The sequence below is a fragment of the Neomonachus schauinslandi genome, chromosome 5 (assembly GCF_002201575.2).
Source record: "Neomonachus schauinslandi chromosome 5, ASM220157v2, whole genome shotgun sequence".
Classification (NCBI taxonomy): Eukaryota; Metazoa; Chordata; class Mammalia; order Carnivora; family Phocidae; genus Neomonachus; species Neomonachus schauinslandi.
The window spans coordinates 36,033,417-36,060,084 of record NC_058407.1 but is presented as its reverse complement, the minus strand read 5'-3'; the positions used below and the strand labels follow the sequence as shown (position 1 = coordinate 36,060,084).

The following is a 26,668-nucleotide window of genomic DNA, read 5'->3' as shown; positions in this document are numbered from 1 at the left end:
TAGAAATGATGTAAATCATATTTTTATTGAAAAATAATTTAATCCCTGTAGCTTGATTTCTTATTTTCTCTATTCTTTGCATAGTTCATGTATGTGATTGTCAGGGACACAGAGATAAGGTCTGAAGAAATGTGTTGCAGTTAGTACATATGAGATGCAAAATGTGGTATTGTTATTAACTTCAACACTATTGGTATTTGGGGCCAGAAAATTCTTTATTTTGGGGGCTATCTTATGTCTTCTAACATGTTTACATATTTAGCGGCATCCCTGGCCTCTACCCACTAGATGCCAGTAGAATCCACCCAGATATGACAACATAAATGTCTCCAGACATTGTCGAGTGTTCTCTGGGGGACAGGGTGGGGAGGACAAAAGTCATCCCTGAATGAGAAACACGGTGCTAAATAAATGTTCCCCGTCTGTCTCTGTCAATATTTAAGAATCAGCTAGGGGTTTGTATGCCTATTTACATTTAATGTTTGCATTTAACTCTGTCCAATCCACTGTTATCATGGGTTTGACTGGTTTTCATTTATCAAGTGTCTAGATTATTGTGATTCTTTAAAAATGGCATTTTGGACAAAGCGTTGTCAGGGGAGACTGGCATAAAGATGGGCAGAACTTTCACAGGGAAAAAGAAAATTCTACATACTCAGTGGTAATTCCTAGAATATATGATCAAAATCAGATTAAAAATAGTCAAGAGGATTTAAGGGAGGGCATTTTGTTGTTTTATGTATGTGTGTATGTGTGTGGTGTTTTTGTTTTGTTTTGTTTTTTTTTGAAATACAGTGTTCTAAAATTTAACTGTTTGATTGAATAGTACTTTATAGATCCAGATGTGCTTTCTTCCTTTGACTAAAATAATATTTATTATGTTTCCCCAATTTGTGTTCTTCTTCACTGGGTGCTTGATTTCATTGTTTCTCAAAGATAAATCATTGGGGGATAAATATGAGAAGTGAAATATGTTCCTCTATTAGAAAATACTATGTAATATATCCACCCCCAAACACAGATATGTAAAAGTGACCCCACCACTTAGTATTCAGAGATCAGTAACTTGTTATTTCCATTTCTTTCTCAAAAGTCACTTCAACTTCACATTAATGTATAGCATCAACCAGTTTCCTTAATTATAAAGCAACTTCATGTAATATGAATAAAATGTTTTCTCATTAGATTCTGGCTTGATGGTATATTAAAATGTGTTCTTATTTTTAATATACATAGAATCCAGAAGATTTTATTGACATCATCAGCATGTAAACAAACACTGTCCTCAATTTTAAACAGTTCTGGAAAAGCCTTTGGTATGAATGATTTATTACAGTGTAGCCTCTTTTATAATCGGGTAGCTGGGCTTCACCTGTAGCACACTTCTCACCAGTTGTGTGACCTTTGGTGTGTTGCTGAACTTTCCTTGTCTGAAGCTCATCTTCTGTAAAATGGGGCTAGTAATAATAGCCTGCCTCAGAAGGTGATTGTTGAGGAATAAAAAAGTGAATTTTATGTGAGGTGCTTGACACACGTTAAGTGTGAAGTAAGTTTAACTTTGTTATTGTTACCATAACTACTTCAATGTGAAGGGGTTCTATTCCTCTGTCTTCTCTACAGTAAATAAAGAATGGGTTCTGTAAACATGGCAAAGAGCCGTCACAGAAGCTTGGGTGTTAGAGTGCTAGAACTAACCCCCATTCATCCTGAACTGCCAGAACCGGGTTGAATTCCTTTTCAGAGCATCGATGCAAGTTAGCATTTTACAAAATCTGGAGCGTGCTAGAGCAAAAGGAAACATAAGCTAGTGTGTGTGTACCTCAAATGGAATTATTTTCTCTCTTCTTTTTCCCTTCTAGAAAGAGCAGGGGATTTATTACCAGAGAAACTGTGTTCCAGGCTTGGCTTTGCCTCTTATTAATCATAAAACCTTGAGTTAGTGGGTAAATTTCCTGAACCTCCTGTGTAACCTGGAGCTGACAACACTTTTTACTGTTGGCTAGGTGTTGCTTATTGCAAGCCTCTGCCAATGTCACTTTGACTCTGTGAACCTCCACTTGTCCATTCGTGAGCTGGGCCAGCGTTGGTCCCCCATCCGTTAGCAGAGTAATTTTCCACACCATTTATTTTCTTATTTGTCTCCCCCACTAGATTGTGCATCCACAGGCGAGTGCCTCTCTGTCTTGTTCACATTTGCAGCGTGCACACAAGGCGTAGTTGATGCTTAGTTAAATCTTTAGCCCTGAGAAATCAGCCACAGCAGCCTCTAACTTGGACTCGCTCCGGTGTTAACTTTATTCTGATAATGTAGGGGATGATACTCTCGGATTCAAAGAGCCATGTGATATATAATCTTGGACAGTTGCCTACGGCATCACTCCATGGGACTCGGTTCCTCCAAAGAATAAGGCAGGCTGGACAGGATTGTCTAGGTGTGGTGATCATGCTAGTTATCATTTTCTCCTCTTTGTATATTTTTTGGAATTGGGAAATGACAGGAATATAATACATCTGCGTTGGGGAGCCCATGTGGCTGAACTCCCCAGTTTGCAAGGTTTATGGGCTTTAGGCATGTTGTCAGAGGTATGCACTTGTCCCCTCATGTTAATTCTGTCTAGCCTAACAGCATATTTGCCCTTTAGAAAGTAATTATGTGGAGACTAATTAGTGGGCTGTTGCAGTTACTTAGGTGACAGTAAAGATACAGAGGACTCTGACAAGAGCCATAAAGCTAAACCTTGAGAGGTAAAGAGTTAGAAAAAAGAGTCGGCTTTTGGAGACTTTATAAAACATGGAATTGTGAGTATGAGCGAAAAGTCAAAAATGATAACCAGGTTACTGATTTTAGTAAATGCAGTGAATGACAGTGCTGATTGCTGAGGAGATTTTTTTTTCTTCTTTTATTTATTTCATTTGTTTATCTTTTTATATATTCTTGAGCAGGAGATGCGGTTTTCAATTTTGGGATGTGTTGATTTTGAAATTCCAGTGAGCACTGAGATTGATGCAGCTCAGTAAGCTGTCAAAAATAGATCTGGATGTCAGGAGAGCAATCATTCCTTCAGAATTGAGAACAGTCTATACACGAGCTACATGTTATGCATGATGTCATACAGAGACTATTTGTAAAGAAAAGAGAAGAAAGACAAAGTCCTCTGAAGCACCAACTTCTTTTAAAGGAATGCTCTTCAAGAGACACCTTTTTTAGTCTCTGTAGGATGGTCCCAGGTCAAAAGAACTAGGGGAGACTGGTCTCCGGGAAGCAGAAGACATAACAGTTCCAGGAAAGAAGGAGTTACAAGTACTATAGTCGGGTGGGCCATTCATAAAAGCACACTTTTTGCGGGGTTTGATAATTAGAGCCTTAACTGGATTTAGGGCGTAAATGGGATTTGAGTCATTGGGCATTTACACTATAGATCATTCCGAAAGGAAATCTGAGTCTGATGAGAACAATAATAAACAGTAGTTAGAGGTGGAGACAGGAAAGAATAAAGGTTGTAGAGTCTTTTCTGTGCTAAGAGGGACATTTTTTGTATTTTTAAGGCAAAGGAAACTGTAATGGACAAGAGATTGGAGATATTAGATAAAGAAGGGCTCATGGAAGGATTTTCATTCCTAAAGAAGGTAGAAAAAATAGGATTAAATATCTCGATCTTATTTCTCCTCTGGTACCATCAGCCCTGTATCAAAGGAGAAGGACCTTGCTATCTGAATCTCAAAGGAAAGTGATAAAGGCAATTAAGGTGGTAGATAAGTTTCTGAAATGAGATGATGCATATGAGCTTTGTTAACTGGAAATCCGGTGTTTTGTCAATAAAATTATTATTGTAAAGAAAAATACTCCTTTTTTGGAAAGCATGTAAGTGTTCTTTCTCTTTAACAGTTTCACCTTTTTTTTTTTTTTTTAAGAAGAGACTCAGGTCTTTACAAAGAATATAGCATCCCTTTGTTACATTGAACTTTTTTTTATTATTATTGAAGTGTAGTTGACAAAGTGTTATATTAGTTTCAGGTATATACATGCCTTTTTTTTTCTTTTTTTTGAACATGTTGTTCCTTCTACTTTTTTTTTTATTATGTTAGTCAGCATACAGTACATCGTTAGTTTTTGATGTAGTGATCCATGATTCATTGTTTGCATATGAGTGCTCCATGCAGTGAGGGCCCTCCTTAATACCCATCACCGGGCTAACCCATCCCCCTACCCCCCTTCCCCCTAAAACCCTCAGTTGGTTTCCCTGAGTCCATAGTCTCTCATGGTTCGTCTCCCCCCTCTGATTCCCCTCTCCGTCATTTTTCCCTTCATTCTCCTAATGTCCTCCATGCTATTCCTTATGTTCCATAAATAAGTGAAACCATACCTGCTTTTAAAGGCAATTGAACATATTCACAAACTCTTGAGTACTGTAGGAAACTTTGTTTCTAGCAGCTAAAAAGTATACTCAACAGCAAAGCGTATCAAATTCATGATCAAATTGTTGCTCAAAACTTTCTATAGAAATGTACATTTAGGTATCTACATAAGTGATGTTAATGTGCTTTGGAATGGTTTGATCTATTCAGATGACTTTTAAACAAATATTAGAATTAGTGAGTTTAGGGTGCCTGGGTGCCTCAGTCGGTTAAGTGTCCGACTCTGGATTTTGGCTCAGGTCACGATCTCAGGGTTGTGGGATCGAGCCCCGTATCAGGCTCACAAGCTGGGCATGGGGCCTGCGCAAGATTCTCTCTGCCCACCACCTCCACCCCCCCAAAAGAGAAAGAAAAAAGAAAGAAAGAAAGAAAGAAAACTGAGGTTAATCATTGCTAATGATACGAGTGAGCAAACTTTAATTTTGAAATGATTTTCTTCAGGTATGTTTTCAGTGCTGCCCATTAAATAGTAAGCTGAATGTTTTTAAAAAATATTCTACAAAATGATGTGTTTTTATCAGTAGCCTGCTCATTTTGCAAAGGCCTCAGCTGCTGGCAAGTGGACTCTGCAGTTTGAGGTTGATAAGAGCAGTACTCAGGCCTGATAGAGGTGCCAAATGTCTGTAAGATACTCGCTGATTTTATAAGAGACTAGGCATAGGCCAAAAAGCATCTGAGAGAGCTTTTTGAACTTAGTCCAGCCCTCTGACACTGTATTTTCATAGATATGACTATAATTGATTCTGATTGAAGTCATGAGGGTAGGGTCTGGAATGATGGGTAATCCACGTGGCCAGTGGCTAAGGAGCTTCCTCAGGAGGCCCGTGGGGCCTGAGGGTCAATAGTCCAAAACATGTCTCATAACAGTGATGTGAGATTTGCTCAGTGTCCTGCAATTCAAACTTATTTGACCGAATCCAGAAAATAAGGAAATAACAACGTGGATAACCTTCAGTCTTTGGTTTCTGTTCCTTTATGCCATCTGATTAAATTCTGACTCTGTCCTGTTGACCCAGATTACCTTTTGCCTTTCAGGCAGTCATGGACAAATATTTCCCCAGTAATATGGTTAGTGAGAGAGGCACCTCTTGTTCTCATGTTTAAATATATATGTATGTGTGTGTGTGTATATATATTTATATATATATCACTGCCTTAGACAAGTTTCCTTTCTGAACTGATGAAAAACTGTGCATGCTCTAAGACAAAATCCAGGTGGTTTGTCATTTCAGTGGGAGAGAAAAACTGCTGGAAAGGAAAAAGTTCACTGGGGGTAAAGGGCTCTTTGAAAATACTTCTTAATACTTTCTAATGCAATGTAAATGTAGCTGATACCTCTCCAGTATTTTCTCTCCTGAGGAATCATTTCCTTCTATTAAGAATTTATTTTTATAGTACCAGGTCAGCATTTTTACAGCCCCTTTAACCATTTTTATTTTTGAAATATAAAGTACAAATTTGTGGTTTTATGGATAGTAATACAGTCCTTCTTCAAATTTCTATTTTCCTCATGCAGAGGGTTACTTCTACAGGAGAACAGCAGGTTTGCAGAAGCATTACATTATTACAAACTGGCGATCGGAAGCAGGCCTACCCTGGCTTGTAAGTAATATTCAAGTTCTTTGAAAACACCCCTTTTTTTCCTTCTTTATCCACGAAAATTATCTTGGTGACTTACAGCCTCAGAGAGAAAAAAACATGCTATTTCTATTTCTGAAGACTTACCAATCAGATTATGAGCCTCTAACAATTACATCTCTCTCCATTTAATCATGTTTCGAAAACCATTTATCATTTTTTAATATATTAAGGTAAATGCAGCTCTTATGCATCTAGAGTTTAAGCTCAAAATATTTTGAGCTCTTCGAGGGCATATCCATGTATTTTTTATCCATATCCATATCCATATATTTTTTATTGACACCTCTACTCCTTACTGCATTGTTGTTCCCATATATATTTGTTCCCTAAGTATTTATTTCTTGGTTTTCTAATAAAATCAGAACTAATCCATAGAAACTAAATTGGAGTAAAGATAACTTTATTGTTGTCATAGTGTATATCATCTTCTCACATTTATATTTCCCATTTTCTTTTTCCCCCCAGCTGCATATTTAAACACCGGTATTATTCTCATGAACCAAGGGAAGACAGAAGAAGCCCGACGCACATTCCTCAAGTGTTCTGAGATCCCTGATGAAAACCTAAAAGACCCTCATGCACATAAGAGCTCAGTTACCAGCTGTCTCTATAACCTGGGCAAACTCTATCATGAACAGGGACACTATGAGGTCAGGCCCAGACCCCAGCCTTTTTCCTTCCCTCGTGTTCTTGATCTGAATCTCCATGTTTTCCACCCTGAGATCTCATTGCAGGGACACTATGATCACTTCAGAAGTTAATATGAGTTTTTATTCAGAGAGTTTTATGGTGAAACTCATTTGGAAAAGAACCTCTGCTAAACAAAACTTAAGATTTCTTTGCTGTGCATTTCTCAGAGCACTTGTAACTCTTCTAAAAAGGGAAATAACATGCATTGTGTCTCAAGCTTATTTGCTTATTAGTCTCTTTGATTTTATGATCCAAGATACATTATTATTATTATCTTATATGCAGCATTTGATGTTTAAAAAATACATTGTTTATATTCTGGGTATTAAGGAAGTGATTTGGTGCTAATCCTACCCATTTATTTTAATTCTTTTTACAATAGTAATAAAAAGAAAATTTATTTTTTTTTTAAAGATTTTATTTATTTATTTGAGAGAGAGAATGAGATAGAGAGAGAAAGCATGAGAAGGAGGAAGGTCAGAGGGAGAAGCAGACTCCCTGCTGAGCAGGGAGCCCGATGCGGGACTCGATCCCGGGACTCCAGGATCATGACCTGAGCCGAAGGCAGTCGCTTAACCGACTGAGCCACCCAGGCGCCCTATATTGCAGTCTTAATACATGGAGTAAGAGTATGGGTTTGAGAGGAGGGAGAGGGAAGGAGGAGCAACATTAAATGTGAGAGAAGAAACCGATGCAGGCATGCTTCTTGTGAGAGAAAGGGTACACACCCCTCCCAGCTTCCTGTACAAGATACCATCTCCTTTACTCTTCCTCTCACCCCAATTAAAAAAATAAATTTTCTGGGGCGCCTGGGTGACTCAGTCGGTTAAGCGACTGCCTTCGGCTCAGGTCATGATCCTGGAGTCCCGGGATCGAGTCCCGCATCGGGAGTCCCTGCTCGGCGGGGAGTCTGCTTCTCCCTCTCCCACTCCCCCCTCTTGTGCTCTCTCACTTTCTCTCTCTCAAATAAATAAATAAAATCTTTAAAAAAAAAAAGACTGCAATATAAAGATAAAGATATAATTTTTAAAAATAAATTGCATTTCATAATCTCAGTGGATCTCAGTAGCCAGAAGATTTGTTAGTTGCTATTTTGTTTAGATCCTACTTGGTTGCCTGGCTTGAAGTAACTATAGATTTTAGATGATTATGGGTAACTTCCACGTGTGAATTTTAGTAGTTCTTTTTTTTTTAACTGAATCATCTATGTGAACTGGAAAATTTATCTTAAAAATAAATGAGCCTTGGTAACATTTGACTGCTTGTTAAACTAAATTTTTATATGGCCTTCTTCACTTACTGGGTTGAATATTTTCATTTATGAAATTGAGGTAGAATGATATCAAAAGCCAGCTCAATTATTTTTCTCTAGCGAACCATTTAGAAATAGCAAGGGAAGGTTTTGATTTTGGAAGGATGTTACTATTTTATTTGTAGTGAATATCCGTGTACTTTGTCTCTTCTTTGTTTCCTGAAATAGGACGCCCTTAGTGTATACAAGGAAGCAATTCAGAAAATGCCAAGGCAGTTTGCTCCACAGAGCTTGTACAACATGATGGGTGAGTAAAATGTAGTATTTTAACTCACATTTCAGAAATTAAAAGAAATTAAAATCTGTGCTTCTGTTAAATAGAATTCTAATAAATCATATCATTAATCCTCATACACACACACACATACAACTTATTCACAGTTAAGGTGATATACATTCAAATTTTCACAAAACACACTTCTTTTTTTTTTTTTTTTTAAGTAAACTCTACCCCCGGTGTGGGGCTCAAACTCATGACCCAGAGATCAAGAGTAGCATGTTCTACTGACTGAGCCACCCAGACACCCCGACAAAGCACACTTATTCTAACAAGAGCAAATAAATGCATCAGCATAAAATAAATTTTAACAAATTGGCCAGATCCCAGAGTTGTTGCAAGGTACTCTCAAACCCTTTTGGGTTTTGAATATTAGCTAGACTCTAGAGATTGAAAATGGTGAATAAAGATTTATAGCTTAATGGTTTATCAAATTCATGATAATATTTGATCATATTATTTTCTTGATCAGAAGATTCCCCCAAATATACATGGCGTGATATAGAGAGTCATGATTTTTGTGCTTATAACTGTGTAAGACTGTTGAATCACAGACCTGTACCTCTGAAACAAATAATACATTATATGTTAAAAAAAAAAGAAGATAGTAGGAAGGGAAAAATGAAGGGGGGGGGGAATCAGAGGGGGAGACGAACCATGAGAGACGATGAACTCTGAGAAACAAACTGAGGGTTCTAGAGGGGAGGGGGGTGGGGGGATGGGTTAGCCTGGTGGTGGGTATTAAAGAGGGCACGTACTGAATGGAGCACTGTTATACGCAAACAACGAATCATGGAACACTACATCAAAAACTAATGATGTATGGTGATTAACCTAACATAATAAAAAAAAATTCAAAAAAAAAAAAGATGAGAATCACTGAACCAACTTGTGTGGTTTTCATTGATAAGGTTTTGGATCACAATAGGTTTTTCCGAGTATTATTTTAGAGTAAGAGCAGTACATCATTCCTTTTCTACATTGAATAATTAGTTCAGTTGTCTTATTAGTCAAAGTATGTAAGTTAGGACATGGATTTTTCTAGATGCAAGAGGTCAGGAACTAGAATTTCTAATAGAATAACCTACCTATCATCTATGATTGATCTGTGACTGCCTTACAGTAAATTGTTACCATATCTATTTGATAGTAGACACCACTGAAAACTCCCTATTCAGTACCTATTTAGTATATGGTGTGACTCTTGGAAAAGAATCCCTACAGTTTAAGATGCCCTGCTGATTGACTAGCTTTGCTATTGCCAGATAAAGGAGAGGGAAAAAAAGTTGCCTTTGTCTTCAAATCAAATATTGTTCTCCAAAGCACAAATCGCAAACTCAGATTTTCCTTTCTCATGAAAATTCGTTAAGTTGTTTACTATTTTTCTGCATATGAAATAAATGAGAGTATATAATCTTTAGGATTATTTGATACTTCTATATGCTATGATTTGAGAAATTTGATAGTAGCTGTTTGGCTTGAGCACACCCAAAAAATCCCAGACCGTTCCAAACTAGAAAATATATGGTAGCAAACACACTCACTTCCTCTTTTTCCTAAATGAGGGAAAAAAAAAAAAAATTAGAAATAGTTTAGAGATAGAATGAGGCACAGGTCAGTAAATAGAAAAAAAACAAAACAACATAATTTGGCAGAGGTCAATATTTTCATTTCATGTGTCAGGGAATCCCACCCAGGGTTAGCCTATGCAGCAGTGGAGTGATTTAATACTCATGTAAAAGGGGGCCCCTAGGGTATTTTTAGTTGCGGTTTCTTTTCTCTTTGGTAAAATTACTAAAAGGTAAAAATCTAGCTTCATTAAGTGTACTTTTTGCCATCACGATCTTAAGAATTAAAGCAGTAGCTTTCACTCTCCAGCATTTTACCATCAATCTACCCACCCATATACGTGTTCATAAAGCTTTGTGTCTAGTGTCTAGATTTGTCAGTTGAATTAACTTTATTAATGCAGTATAGTTATTCATGTCAAAATGATTATTAGAAGGATTGTTTTCTCCAGCTTTCTCTAAGGCACAATGGTTTTCATTTATGATTTTATTTTTAAGGCAAATGCATGGGAAGGCCTTCTCAATTTTCCTGAATTATCAAATAAGATGTCCTTTAAATGTGGAGAGGACTCAGCTCCTTGGCAACAGACTGCATATGGCATCTTTATTGTTTTTTTTTTAAAGATTTTATTTATTTATTTGAGAGAGAGAGAATGAGAGACAGAGAGCATGAGAGGGAAGAGGGTCAGAGGGAGAAGCAGACCCCCCGCTGAGCAGGGAGCCCGATGCGGAACTCGATCCCAGGACTCCAGGATCACGACCTGAGCCGAAGGCAGCGGCTTAACCAACTGAGCCACCCAGGCGCCCAACATCTTTATTGTTAATAGGAAGTGTGGTACTCACTATAGTTAGTGATTTCAGAAAATTCATTCAATTATTTTATGCAAATAAATTTGATTGAAAATTCAGCCGGTACCTTGGGATCTGTCTCTCATATGGTTACACAGATGCTGAGCACACACCAGCAGCGAAAGATAAGTGTGTCCCTGGGATTATTGCTTAGTCCTTTGTCTTATTTTTCATTATCGAAAGAGGTCATTTTGCCCAGACTCTGAAAAGCACTCTAACAATTTGTGAGGGGAGAATCCCCATATAATTTAAAATTCCAGGTTTCTTCCATAATTATGGTAGCTGCCTTCTGTTTAATTTTAGGTGAGGGTCTATCAGCTGAGCAGTTTTCGTAGTTTCAATTGTTCACGAAACTATAATTTTCTCAGAGTGAGTTCACCTCCTAATCAAATGGGTGAAATCCTCCGAGTATTTGCTTTAACTCCTAATACATTTTGATTAGCCTCCATTTGACAAGAGGAAAAATGGCCCAGGAGATAAGCTGCCCTATCAGTTCATCAGTTTCATTAGTCTGTCAGCCTGTGCTGATTATCCTATCAAGTTTATCAGCAGCCTTGAATGTGTCTTCTAATTCACACATTTACATATTATTAGTGCCCTTTAGGGATCAGTGATGGATTATAATGTCTGGCTAGATTCAGCCTGTAAGTATTCATTTTTCTCAGGGCTCATTCAGTGACACTTTCAAGAACCCCCCACCCCCCACCCAGCACTTGTGTTTATACATAAAAACATTATCCTTCTTCCACCCTGTTTTCTTTTCTTTCTTTTTTTTTTTCCGAAGATTTTATTTATTTATTTGACAGAGAGACACACAGCGAGAGAGGGAACACAATCAGGGGGAGTGGAAAGGGAGAAGCCAGCTTCCCGCTGAGCAGGGAGCCCGATGTGGGACTCGATCCCAGGACCCTGGGATCATGACCTGAGCCAAAGGCAGACATTTAACGACTGAGCCACCCAGGCGCCCCCGCATCCTATTTTCTAGTGTATTTGGAGGTTAGGAGAAATAAAGGAGTATGTGTGAAAAAATACAACTATATTTGAATGTTCTTTTTAGTGTAATAACTCAATTCATTGCAGTTGCTTTTTTAAAAAAACAAAATGAAACTTTCTGGTCCTTTGCATTTTCCTGTCCTTTGAACGTTTTACAAGAAACTTCTGTTCTGTATGCTACATGCCAGTGGTCGACTTATCCTGAGCACCAAATGACCATATTTTCCCATTTCTGTATTAACAGAAAATAGCAAGTTTGATTAATTTGCTTCCCAACTCAATTTTTTCTATATTTTATCCTAAGACTTATTTTTTTGTTCCAATTCCTAAGTAAACTTAAAAAAAACTATTGAAAATATATTTTCATTATTCTCTTTGATTTCATAGGACCATAAAGCAGATACTAAGTATTCTTTTATAAATAAATAAACTTTCACCTAGGTGGCTTTTGTAATTAGCAAAGTATTTGAATACATGAGATATTAAGAGACAACATCACGAATAATGGTTAAAATTGCTCCTAGCCAGTTAAGACTTTATTTCTGAGGGCCTCAGTTTCCTCTTGAGACAGTAGCTTGGGTTAAATGGGGATTCACTATAGTGTGAAGTCAGAGAGGTTCACACTATGGCTTTGACACTTAAGCTAAGTGACTTTGAGCAAAATACTTAACTGAAGCCTCAGTTTCCCCATCTATAAGATGGCCATAATAGTAGCATCAGTTTGAGGATTGATTTAGATAGTGAAAGTACAGCATATTTGACCAAATGCCCAACCTGGTGGGTGTTTCATAATATTACCTTCCATTGTAGTCACTGTCCTTTCTGAGACCTGTAAACCCCAAAAGTTTGTTGGGGGTTTGTATTTTTGTATCTTTGGTTGTATTCTGTCAGTTCTTTCTGTATTTACCAAAGTAAGTATGATTTCTTTATAGATAAGATTTTGTCATTATGGTGGCCTTGCGGTCACGGACATTCAACGGGATTGTATTTAGTTCTGTCCTGTCTACAATTTCTGTCTTTTCTCTTGAAGTCCATTTTCCTTTGTCTCTCAGCAACCACAATCAAAATCCTTCTTTTAGCATTAACTATGCTAACCAAAAGTGAAACAGCATACTCAGCTAATGCCCAATTAACTTAATTCCAGTAATAGAGTACACCCTCTAAATTAAAATTGTCATATTTAGGTTAGAGTTTCTTCTCCTTTTCCTGTCAAGACATATTTTTTCCTCTAGACTTAGTCAAAATTTTTCTTTATTCTGACATCTATTGTAGGCCTTGATTGAATCTCGGTTTGTCCTCTCCTCAAATTATAGTTGTATTTTAACAGAGAGTTAGAGAGCACAAGTAGGCAGAGCGGCAGGCAGAGGGAAAGGGAGAAGCAGGCTCTCTGCTGAGCAGGGAGCCCGATGCAGGGCTCGATCCCAGGACCCTGGGATCATGACCTGAGCTGAAGGCAGCCGCCCAACTGACTGAGCCACCCAGGCGCCCCGTATAGTTGTCTTTTAAGATCGTAGAATGTTAGAGGTGGAAGATTCTTATCTTAAAAATTCCTCCTAATACAATCTCTTTTACTTTACAAAGTAGAAATTAAAGTAGTAATTAAAGAGTTGAGCTGATCTTTTTAGGATTATAGTTTGTGTTGAAACCCAAAGAGTAGTTTCCTTTTTTTTTTTAAGATTTTAAATTTTTTTCTTTTTAAAGATTTTATTTATTTATTTGAGAGGGAGAGAGACAGAGATAGCTAGAGAGAGCACGAGTGGGGAAGAGAGGGAGAAGCAGGCTCCCCGCTGAGCAGGGAGCCTGATGTGGGGCTCGAACTCAGGACCCTGGGATCCTGACCTGAGCCAAAGGCAGGTGCTTAACCAACTGAGCCACCCAGGCGCTGCTAAGATTTTTTAAATTTTTAAATGATCTCTGTATCCTCCGTGGAGCTCACACTCACAACCCCGAGATTAAGAGTTGCCTGCTGTACCGACTGAGCCAGGCCAGCACCCTAGAAGGGTAATCTCCTGATTTAGATTCAAATGCTTTTTTTATTTAGCCCTTGTGTGTTACTGAAATTGGTATGTTATTTACTATGTCAATATAGCTTTTATTTACCTATTTAAAAATCGGCAAAATATCTGTAGATGTAGATATAGATGTATATGTCTTATTCCTTGTTCAAATATATATTAAAAAACCTCTTCATTTTTACTAAAAATCAGAAAAACTACAAAAATGAAATATGCAGGATATTGAAAATTTTTTTTAATGTAGGATAATTTTTAACCACCTTCAATTTTTCCCTTTTATTTCTCTATAATTGTTTATTTCCCTTATTATATATACGAAAACATTGCTTTTGAATATTCCTGAGATTATGGAAAACTAAATTAGGCTGTGACTTTCAATTACTTTTATCAGTTTGAGCCCTTCCAATCCCAAAGGTCATTTTAAGCCTATTTACTATTTAAAATAAAATTACTTGGCTTTCTCAATGCAAAGTAATTGTTGAGGTAATTATATAAGCAATTTAAGCCATTTCATCTTGGTAATATATCTTGAGAACAAAAGGGCATAATGTGTTGCCTGGAGTAAGAGAGAATCTAGAGTTACTGCCTTGTCATTGCATTGTATAATCACTATGTTTAGAATAACCTCTGTGTACAAAAAAAAAAAAAAATGTGTTTTAAGTCACAAGTGCTAGGTGGAGGTTACAGAGGTGGTAGTGGTATGAAATGGAAATAGCCCATATAGTTCCTGTTCTCATGGAACTTTCTAGGTGATTTCATAGTTGGTCTGGAGCTCTTCAGTACCTTTCCTTAATATGTAAATGCCTATAAATAAGATAGAAAATTATATCACTCTAACCTCGAGAATATTTTGTCTATAACTGTAGGCTGTCCTATGTTGTCTGGACCAAACCAACCAAATAGGAAAAACCTCTTTTTTTATTTCTAATGTGACACTAGTTTTCACAATTTGCATACATATTTTATAATTTCCTGTTCTTTAAAAAAGCATGTGTTTACAGTGGGTAACATGCTTTTTATGTTAGAGAAAGATTGTATTTTTCTTCCAAGGGAATGGCATGATAATGATCCATTGCTGTTTTTGGCCTTACTGGCCTTTATGTTGATCTTACCATTTTCATTCTCTTATTCCTGAAAACTTCTAGTTTTTTTAAATACACATCCCTATACTTATAAAATCCCTGCTCAGTGATAAAAAATATATTTTTCTCCATCAGCCTGCAACTAACAAATCTTTTACTTGCATAGGTTTGAAGTTGAAAAGATGTTTTCTCCTCATATTCTCTAATAAGGGAGGAATTTTTCTATTTAATTTTCAGTTTTGTTTTAAAAACCCCGGCTCTTTAATTATGAGAGATTTCCTTAAATTTATTGAGCCAGTAGAGAGAATGGAGAAAAAAAACAGTGAATGGAAACACAATGAATTTGTTAGAGTAATTTTTGGATTAAAAAGCTGGTCCAAATTTTAGAATTGTATTTTTAAGAAAGAGACTTGCGGAATAAAAGAGTCAAGTGTCATAAATGGCTACTAGTGATCTTTAGATTCCTTACTCTTAGGTAAGAACTAACACTCAAAATGTCAGATATACCTCCTGAAAACAAAATGCAAAAATTCTTTCTTGAAAACTTACCCTAAGTCTACTTGAAATAATGTACAATCTATGCTGAATTCAGTTGGTAGAATGGCTGTAAATGATTTCTGTTTTTCTCTCAGCCTTCTGTATGGCTAAGTTTTTTTTTTTTTTAAATGAATTATTTTTGCTGGATTATTCTAACACGTGTGTGTGTGTGTGTGTGTGTGTGTACTTCACCTTGTTTTAGAATTCATTTAGAATCAAGATATTCAGAATAAATTTTTGACATGATGGTTCATATGCTTAATGTTTCTTCTGTGACTGGCTGTTCTTAAGTGGATTGCTCAAGGCATTTAGCATGCTGACGGTGAAGGAGATGGTTTTCAATGGTGTCAGATTTGAACTTCACATCCTTCAAGTGTGGAAGCATTAACACTCTGGTAGTGTTAAGCTTTTTATACCATCTGCTTCCCCTGTTTTGAGTTCTGGTGATTTTCCTATGATTGCTTCCACTGGCACTCTTGAAAATTAGTGAGTCAGCCCTACAAATAAGAGTATGACCATATAATTGGATTAGCCATTGATCTATGTACCTCCAAAAAGATTACAGACTTCTAGTTTTTAAGATAAATCTATTTATTGCACTTTGATTTTTTTAATTATCAGAAAGGACAAGACCAGGAGATCAGTGTTAGGTGTGTAGTCCACCAGTCCAAGAAAGTGAAATGTAAATTTGAGAGATTTTAGAAGTTCACTTTGTAAGATGTGGAGCCAACAAGATAAGGAAATCATGAACTTTTGACTGTGTATCAAAAAGAATAAATACATAAAATTTATGTTCAAAATCTATAAAATTTTCTCCTCAAAGTTCATTTTACATTATAAAACTGCAGTGGTTTAATTTTCTTCTTTTTACCATTCACTCTTGGTACAGATTCTACATTATGTGCTATGGTTACAGACATTAATTTGCAAGGCATTAGTCTATACATTACAGAGGCCAGCATCTAGTTCAGCTGCATTAAATAGGTAATATATTTTGTTTAAAGTTTCAATTAGATGCAGGACCAGAAGATATGTGGTCCCTATGGGGAGTTTGAACAGTTTCATGCCAATAGTAGGGTTGCTAAGAATCATGCTTGGTCTAGATGTCACTTGCTTTCCTGGAAATATGATATGAGACAGTTGATTATATTTCATTGCTATTAAAACCACATGAGCCCACCTGTTACATTAATTCATACCTTTGCCAGTTTAGTGGTAAAAGAAAAGATTGAAGTTTCAAAACTTTATTTTTAAATTGAGTTATAAGGAAATGAATACACTCAAATTAATACCTAATTATATCCTTATTCTCTGATTTCCAGAGTTTCACTATTTCTGCTTGAAAAAAAATGTTTTCTGATGCTCAGTAGAAATGAGAAAAAAAGTATACATTTTACTCTTTTATTGGGCAATGTCCATGAAGTGAATCTTCTACTCAGCAGTAAATATGGATTGGATTATTCTTTAAAAAACTGAGGTGATGTTGGGGCACGTGGGTGGCTAAGTCATTTAAGCGGCTGCCTTCGGCTCAGGCCACGATCCCAGGGTCCTGGGATTGAGCCCTGCATCAGGCTCCTTGCTCAGAGGGGGGCCTGCTTCTCCCTCTCCCTCTGCCTACCGCTCTGCCTATCTTTGCTCTTTTTCTATGTCTTTGTCAAATAAATAAATAAAATCTTAAAAAAAAATTGAGGTGTTGTTATATTGTACCTGGGAAATTAACTAGATTTCAAAATCTGGCATTCTTAAAAGATGCCAATTTTGATAACGTTTAGATGAAATGGATATAATCCTGAGTACGAAGAAAATCTTGTTATAAAGGACACAGTTTGGAAAATCAATGTCAAGGAAACTATAAGTTGCATGTATTTAGAATAATCAAGTAATACAAATAAAGTTTAAAATTAAACATATTACTTGGGGTGCCTGGCTGCCTTAGTCGGAAGAGCATATGACTATTAGTCTCAGAGTTGTGAGTTTGAGCCCTACGTTGGGTGTACAGATTAAAATTTAAAAAATAAATACACTTAAAAAATAAATAAAATTAAGTACATTACTAATTGTATGTACTTTGCTGTGTATGTATTTGTATCTGTTTTTCCTAATAGGTAAGGAAAGACTTTTCTACATAAAAATCAATCATTTAACTTCCCAGATGAGCTGTTATTTAGTTTTAATTTTATCTAGACTGATAGAAGCTATTGTTATACTCAAATTGAATAAAGAATTAAAAAAGAGCATGCAAAGTTTTCTTCCAGAATACAAGTCTTTTTTGCCAACATGTTACTTATGGGCATGGAGTTTTGGAACTGTTACTTTCAAGTAATCATTACAAATAGGGTGAATTTTTAAATACCTGATATATCTTAGCGAGTAATATTCATATAAAAAGGATAGTATAGATTAAATTATTCATTATGTATTATAGAGACATATTGCTTGATCCAGAAATACATATGAAATATATTCCCAAGAAGTTATATATAAAACTGAAAATGCTTTTATTATACTCTTCTGACATCTTCCTGCAAATATTCAAGTCTTATTTCTTTTTTTTTTTTTAAGATTTTATTTATTTAATTGACAGAGAGAGAGAGAGACAGCGAGAGAGGGAACACAAGCAGGGGGAGTGGGAGAGGGAGAAGCAGGATTCCGGCCGAGCAGGGAGCCCGATGTGGGGCTCGATCCCAGGACCCTGGGATCATGACCTGAGCCGAAGGCAGTCGCTTAACCAACTGAGCCACCCAGGCGCCCCTCAAGTCTTATTTCTTTGAATACCATTATTTTCATTAATTCTTTACAGGCTAGTACATTTATTCGTTCTTTTTTCTTTTTTCCAATGTAAACTTTGGTTTTTAAAACCCAGTTTTGTACTTCCTATATTTCTAGTGATCCCTAATTGTTTCAGTTGTATTAAGCCATTTTATTCACTCCATTGTAGTTCTCTTGAGGACAGTGTTGTATTTTTGAGGAGAGGATCATCACCTCCACCAACCAGCATGTGAAAACACACACAGTCTCATTTTCTGCATTTGGGAAAATTTTGAGCATTTAAAAGGATTGGCCCCAATTTTTGTTGATTAATTATTTTTAGTGATTTATTTCCTTGAAAACATAAAGGGAATTGATTAGCCTGAACAACTCCAGGATCCCCAGTTGCATGTGGAGAAATATTGATACAGGTTCCCGGCTGTTTTGCAAGTTAAATTTTGATGGCATATCAGATGTTTCCTGTATCTAACCTTACGCTGGAAATTAGGAACCTTTTTAACTTTCACGGAAGTTTGAACTCCTCCTTGATGATTAGTTTTTTTACTTAATGAGATGCGTATTCAGTTTTTTCCCTTCCATTTCTTCTTTTTGCTTATAACTACCCTTTCTGGCTTCCAGGTTTCTTCTTAAGTTTGATGCAGTAGGACTTGGTGAAGCGTTAACATGTTGGACCTTTTCATAACCCTCCTTAATTCAAGACTCATATTTCTTTTTACTTCTAATCCTTCCACCCCAGTGGAAGAAGTGATAATTGTTGAAATCTGATGTCAGATACAAAACAGCCTCTAATTTCTGTAACTACTTTAATTTCTTTATCTTTTCCTGCTCTGTACAGTAGCTACTGAGCATTTCCCATCAGAACTCATGTATCTAAGGCAACTGGACTGTGTTATTTTACAAAGATAAGATCAGGCGGAGAAAAGGATTAGGATGGAAATATAAGAGATTCACAAAATTTGACAGCCTATAGTTATAGCAAGTTTATAACATATATAAAAAAAAAAAAAGGCCAGACTCCCTAAGGTTTTTATGTTAATGCCAACACAGTGAAGTAAAAAGTGAGAATTAAAATCACAGCAAGTTAAACACTTGATGTAATAGGCTCCTGATGTCATATGGTTCTGTCAGACCACAGATTCTAGAAAAAGGAATTACTTGGAAATTTCTCTTCGGTGACATACTTGGTAAAAATACATCTAAATCTTAAGTTGGTACATAATATGATCAATTATTTATCAGATATTTATCAAGACTCTTTGGAGCTAGAGGCTTCTGAACTTAGGTTGGAGGACAGATAAAGAGATAAATGGTTTTGTGTCTGGCTCTACACATCTCCCTAGTTTGAGATCAGGAATATTACAATTGGTAAGATGGGTATATAAAAAAAGGGAAGGGGGCTTGAATACATGAATAACTGAGTACCAATCTGGGATTGGGAAACTCAATTTTCTAAAAAATTTCCCTTTTAAATTGATTCATGAGTTATAATTCAATAGCAATAAACATTTCAGAAAGAATTTTATTAAAAATTTGACAAAATGATTCTAAAGTTTATTTGGTAGACTTAACAGGAAAATAGAGCCAAGAAGGGTTAGAGAAAAATAATGGGAGAGACATGCTGTACTCAATATTAAAATATTAGAAAAACCTACAGTAGTTAGAGCAGTGTTGTATACACTACACACAGATCAGAGTTTACAATTTTTTTTTTGTAGGTAATAAATGTGAAATTAAATGTTGGTGAGGAAAAGGAGTTCTTATAAAAGTTGATTGGGGACAATTGATTAAATGATGTTTAGAAAAAATAAAATTAGACCCGTGTCTCACATTATATGGCAAATGTATTTCATATGGAATAAGTAGCTAACTTATCAATAATAAAACTATATAATTAGAATATATGTCCCTATGATAAAGAAGAATTTTTTATGCATAAATGGCAGTGACAAAACTACAAAGGAAAAGTCAACCTAATTTGCATAAATAAAAGTTAAAGTAGTCTGACATGAAAAACCATTTAAACCATCTTTTGCATATCAAAAGGGAAAGGTATATATCTTAGTTGAAAAATGGCTTAAAACTATAAAAAAAAAAAAAACCAAACCCATCAAACAATGACCTGCAAATAAAAAATTCATGGGTAAGAATTTGTGAAAAAATTTGTAAAAATATATGAATTTTCATTAAGAATTAAAGTAGGAAAATTGAAATGATGGCTTTTTTTTCTTTTTCAAATGGACATTTATAAGAATATTACAATGTCATTTTGCTGAGCACTTGGAAAATTTGTTCTCCTTATATAATACTGTGGAAGTGAAATTGGTACAGTATTTTGGTCGGCTGAGCAGAGGGTCCATCCCAGGACCCCTGGATCATGACCTGAGCCGAAGGCAGATGCTTAACTGACGGAGCCACCCAGGCACCCCTGAAATTACCTTTTTAAACACAGATTAAATGAAGTATAAGTACTAGAAATTTTCTGTGTTGTTTGATGTGCACCGAAACATCAAACTTTGGAAACCTAATCAATAAATATGTTTCATTGTCACTTGCCTGTGAGTACCATGAGGGTAGAAATGAATAGTATCTCGTTAATCTTTATGCTTACCATTGTATGCATTATCCATGTTGGTTACCCTAAATTGGTATGAAAGAGAGCATTGAAGAGTATAAAAAAGAGAGACATTTAACAATTCCTCAATATTATAAATGTTGAGTAAGGGGTGATCACTTTTGGTAAAAGTGGTCACAAAAGTTGGGGGTTTTTGTTCGTTTGTTTTAGTTTTCTTAAAAGGGAATTGGGAGATGTGAGATTGGATATAGGTAGTTGAAAGAAACAGACTTCTAGTAAAAGATGCGTAAGTACAGAGACGTGATGTATGACCTGATGACTACCATTAATGCAGCCGTATGGCACCTTTGAAAGTTGCTAAGCAAGGAGGTCGTTAAGTTCTTATCACAGGAAAAGAAAATGTTTTTCTTTTTTTAAAAACTATATGTCAGATGATGAATGTTAACTGAACTCATTGTAGTAATCATTTCACGGCATATGTAATCAAGCCATTGTGCTCTACACCTTAAACTTACACAGGGTTGTATGTTAATTATATCTCAATAAAATGGCCAGAAAAAAAAAATACGGAATCTAAACTGAATCTTAACACAGAAATACACTATCGAGCAGGGACAGGAGAAACAAAAGGTAACTCTAGCAAGGATGGGTAGTATGTCCCATTACGTACTCTATTCGTTATCTGCAAGCCAGAGCTGTCCAGTAACTTGAAACATGAGAATCAGTGAGATCTGGACTATTACATCATCAATAATCCAGCATTCTTTCCTTTAAGGAGTTAGCCTTTGCCTGCGTTATTTAGACCCAGGGCTTGTTAGGGAGGAAGAGTGACATTATTTGTTCTACATCTGAAACTGGTTTATATCTGCTTGAAGCCAGCCTGGAGACATCCAAATCCCTTTTGTCTACGAGTGAATCGGAAATAAATCTGGGCGATGAACCTGATCACTACATCATCACAGCAAATCTTCTTATTCTTATGAAAGTGCCTCTATTATGTCATTTTTTTTTTTTCAGGATGAGAAGGAAAAATAGTCATCATTGCTTCTTTCCTCCTGGGTGCTATAAACATTTTTTTTTTATTATTATTGTAAGTTAAGAAGAATTATAGTACCAGAGAAGATGACATAACACTCCTCCCTCCACTCTCTTCCTGATCAAGTATTTTCATTTCCTTCCTTATTGAATGTAACATTTTCTTTTCCTGTGGCCATTTCCTTCATGGACTTTTTATGATTTTAATATTTTAATCAAGCTTGAAGGATTACATATATATCCTTCTCTCCTAAAACTGAATCCACTGATGGGACTTTTTGCAGTTATTTTGTCTCCTAATTATTTTTTTATAGTATTTGGACAGAATGGTATGGTAGAAGGAGCCAGAGAGAGAGCTCTGATCTGAATCCTGAATCTGGCATTTGCTTAGCTTTGAACCTTGAACAAGTTGCCTCATCTCAGTGAGCCACAGTCTCTTCATTTGTGAAGTGAGACTGATGTTAATTATAGTGTAGGGATAATATGAAAGTATAAATATGTTTAAGACTTTAGTAGGTATTCGATAAATAATAAGCTTTGTATGGTAGGCAGCTTGATGCCATGGAGAAAAGTGTGGGCTTTAGAGCCATTCAAAACTTTTAGAATAGGATTATTAACTGTCCTTGTGCAAGTCACTTTTCATTCCCGAGCCTTCCTCCTCATCCGTAAAATGGGTCCTCTAATCCCTAGTACAAATGAGAAGTGAGAAGTATGAAACTTCTACCTTGTCAGTGGCAGAGGTGTATCCAGTTCTTGCCCGTATATTGTTTGTTCCCCACATCTTTATTGGGTCACTTTTAAAACATTTAAATTCATCCATTATCTTTTTCCTGCATTTTAGGGTTTGCATCTTGATTTTATTACTACTTTTATAGGCTGTTTCTGTGTTAAGATTAACCATAGCACTCAGGTGTATCTCCTAGGATACATATTTTCCTCTTAAGAGTTGAGTACCATATGCAGCAGAAGCATTTTTAAAGGTCAACTATAGATTATTATTGTTCTTCCTTATTCTTTTAATTGCGTAGATAAGCCCAAGGCTAAGTGAAATGATCTCGATGGCCAATGTATCACAAGCTAGAAAACAATTTTCCAGGAGTGAGAAAGAGTATGCTTTTCCCCTGAGCTGGAGAGTTGAAACCTTTGTGATTGTTCCCTACTAGCAGGTTAAAGCTTTGTGCTTTGAGGTCAGGTTGTCCTGGGTTTGAATTCCAGCTTTATGGAATTCCACTTTCCACCTTTATGACTCTGTGTGTTTTATTTAGCCACCCTGCTTCTCAATGTTCTCATCTGTAAAATCCAGAGAAAGACATTCTTTAATAAAAAATGAGATTCATGTATAAAGCAACTAATATAGAGATTGAAAATTATTTCATCTTGCAAACCAAATCTGAACAGGTAGTTGGTAGTGGTTGAATGAGAGTAATGTGTGAAGGCTCCTCGTGGGGCTGAGTGAGAGAACATTCTACATGCCCAAAGATAGAGAATGAGAGGGGTAGGTGCTTATAAGTTAGGAATGTGCCCCCTATGGCTTGCTACCCTAATTCATAATAAATATTCAGTGAATGATTGTCATTGTTATTATTGAGATACAATGAATGGTAACCTGAAGTTTTCCTGAGTGGTAATGGTCATTTACATTTTCATACACTTGCCACGATGCAATATTACATTATATTTCCTATAGCCCTTTCATATTTCCCTATCTCACAAGTTCTTCAAATTAATAAGTTACTTGTGAATTATTACTGAAGAAAATGGGCTAGATGCTAATTAGCAAGTTAATATTTCATCTCAAAATAGCTTTTAATAATAGATTTATGACTTGGAAAAATTAGAACACTTCCTGAAATGATCTTCAGACAACAACTTAAATATACAGATTTCAATCTCAAAAACAATGTGAAATTTGGGTTCTCTCACAATCTTTTTTTGTGCAGAAAACCTGTTTACTATTCTACAAATTAGTTGAATTTTTTATAAATGAAAAGTAGAAGTTATGTTAAAGCTAATGATGGTACAGCTTCTATAAGCTGACCTATGAGCACTGGAAGACCCAAAGAGGAATTTCAGGCTGATCCCAGACAGAATCTCTAATCCCTCCCATCTTTTAACTCTAACTCTGATGTTAATCTGTGTTTTCTACTGGCTTTAGAATCCACTGTAGAGATCAATATTTGGGTAGAATTTGTCATTAATTGCTTTAAATTTATCAATACTTTAGGGATTGTTGCATTCTTTCTGTTACATAAATCATATCTAGTATTGTTGTAGTATGAAGAAATGGTTTGCTTTCCCTAAAAAAAAAAAAAAATTAGTTTGCTTATTTTTGGGAAACATTTGTTAGCTCAACATGGCAAAAAAGAAAATATCTGGGGTGCCTGGGTGGCTCAGTCGTTAAGCTCTGCCTTCGGCTCAGGTCATGATCCCAGGGTCCTGGGATCAAGCCCCACATTGGGCTCCCTGCTCGGCGGGATGCCTCCTTCTCCCTCTCCCACTCCCCCTGCTTGTGTTCCCTCTCTCACTGTGTCTCTCTCTGTCAAATAAATAAATAAAATCTTTAAAAAAAAAAAAGAAAAAATCTGTCTGACAATGTTTTCATTTTTATAGAGATATTATAATAACAGTACAAGATTATAGAAATAGGAAAATTAAAAAAAAATTCATGTCTAATCCTACCACCAACAACTGTAAGCATTTTGTGTATTCCATTCCAGTCTTTGATCTTTGCTTCAGTATTTCTTTCAGTGAACCCAAGCACTCTATTTAATCCAACCAAATTCTTCTTAAATGCAAACACATTTTAAGTTTTAGATTAAAAGAAAAAACTTCCAGCTATCATTTTTATGACAGTATAGTTTAAGAACTGTTCTGAGAACTAGAAACACATTGATGTGCGTGAGTGGTATGTACATTTTTGTGCATATTACAGATTTGTCACCAGTATTTTTTACTAACGAGCCGAGCAAAGGGCACTCAAAAGGTCAGGACACTCAAATCAGTTCAATTCATCAAACATATTTGTATTGACAGCACTGTGCTAATACAAAGAGAATATGATTCAAATAAAAGGAAACTAGTTCTTCCTTTGAAGCAAAGAGGTATAGCCAATATGGGTAATATATTTTAGGAAAAAGCCTCTGATTATGCCTCTAAATGGAAAAAGCTATCATAATTGTGATTATTTAAGCTATAAAGGTCTGCTTGACAAATAATTCAGGTTACCAGTCTATTACCTGTTCTTAGAAATTGAGTACTTTCTATATTTGCAGTGCTTATTAAAACTATAATGCTTAACTTTTAAATACACAAATCACCTTAAAATATAATATTCTCATCAGGTAAATATTCTTCCATTGTATAAGCAAATAAGGGAGGGGAGATGATAATAAGTAGAGAGCTGATATAATTTGGCTTTATTTCCAGTTTTTTATTTTTTGTTTTTCTCTTGCTTGGCTGTTAGCGAAATACTCTTTGACAGGTAAAATTTGCATAACTTAAAAATAATAACTGATCGCTGAAAGTCTTCAGACTAACTTTGTACATGGTCCTGGGCATGCTAAATAATTGTTATATATTCACTGGATTTTCCAAATGATACTCATAAATTTTATCTATTAAAAATATAAAATGCAAATAATTTCTGAAAGAAATCCAACACCAATGCTTAATCCAAAATATTTCTCACTCCTTCGACTAATCTTTTCTCAACAATGTAAATCTTGGCAGGACATTAATCTTCTTTGTCTAGGTCTTCATAATTCTCTCTTACTTAGTGTGTATTCTATAAATACTTGAATTTCTGAAGGAATAAATGAATGTGAATAAAAAAGAACAACTGACTGCACATAAGAAAGAACAAGCTTATCTTTTTTTTTAAAGATTTATTTATTTGAGAGAGCGAGGGAACAAGCAGAGGGTGAGGCAGAGAGAGAGGAAGAGCATCTCACTCAGACCGCCCCCAAGCTGAGCGCAGAGCCCAGTGCGGGACTCGATCTCACAACCCTGAGATCATGACCTGAGCCGAAATCAAAAGTTGGACGCTCAACAAACTGATCCACCCAGGCGCCCCCAGACCTATCTTTAGGAAAAAGAGAAGACAAAGGGCCTATGCTTGTGGGTCTACTGTTACTAGGTTAAAAATCAAAGCTTTATTAGTTACTGAATTTTTTAATTTAGCCATTTCACTTAATTTCTCCAAACACAAGTTTTCCTATTTGTAAACTGGACATGATGATGACTTTTTGGGAATCAGATGAGATGATGGGTGACAGTCCTTGCCACAGCATCTGAAATTTCAAGGGATGTAAGCACGATGATGTGACGCCATTGTAGCTGTTGGAAAGCTGTGGCCTCAGGTTGATCATGTATTTCTTTCCAGGTGAAGCATACATGCGATTAAGCAAACTCCCTGAAGCAGAGCATTGGTATATGGAATCACTGAGATCCAAGACTGACCACATTCCTGCTCATCTTACCTATGGGAAACTGCTAGCTCTAACAGTGAGTAACCACCTTCCTTCCTCACCCTTTTGGAGCTGGTTTTCTCCATGCAGACTGAGATGGAGTTTAAGGTATTGGTTCTCAGCCAGTTAACTCGGACTGTTAGGGAGTAATGATGGTAACACTGTCAGAACTCTGTATAGAACCTATAGAAAAATGTATTTCTGTAGGGTTTACCATAGATAAAATGTGGTATGTCTTGATCCTTGATGTAACTTAATGGAAAAATAGAAATGGTGAATCCCAAATACGGATTACATAATGAATTTGTCACAATAACAATATTTGTGTAAAGATTATGTTCTACAAACCACCGTTAGCCCCAAATGGGCTACACTGTAGAATGAAGCTGGATTCTTTCCAAACAACCAGCATTATGTAAGGCTTTGCATGTGTGTCAGTTAGTGTC

General features: G+C 36.0%; 1 protein-coding gene across 1 annotated transcript in view; it reads left to right on the top strand.

The window, feature by feature from the left end:
- Positions 1-26,668, top strand: part of TMTC2 (transmembrane O-mannosyltransferase targeting cadherins 2) — a 392,011-nt gene that overhangs the window by 241,187 nt on the left and 124,156 nt on the right. The window contains exons 5-8 of the mRNA XM_021689854.1: positions 5,933-6,018; positions 6,523-6,707; positions 8,228-8,306; positions 26,138-26,259. Of these exons, the coding sequence (XP_021545529.1) occupies positions 5,933-6,018; positions 6,523-6,707; positions 8,228-8,306; positions 26,138-26,259 (472 nt within the window). The remainder of the gene's footprint in view (positions 1-5,932; positions 6,019-6,522; positions 6,708-8,227; positions 8,307-26,137; positions 26,260-26,668) is intronic.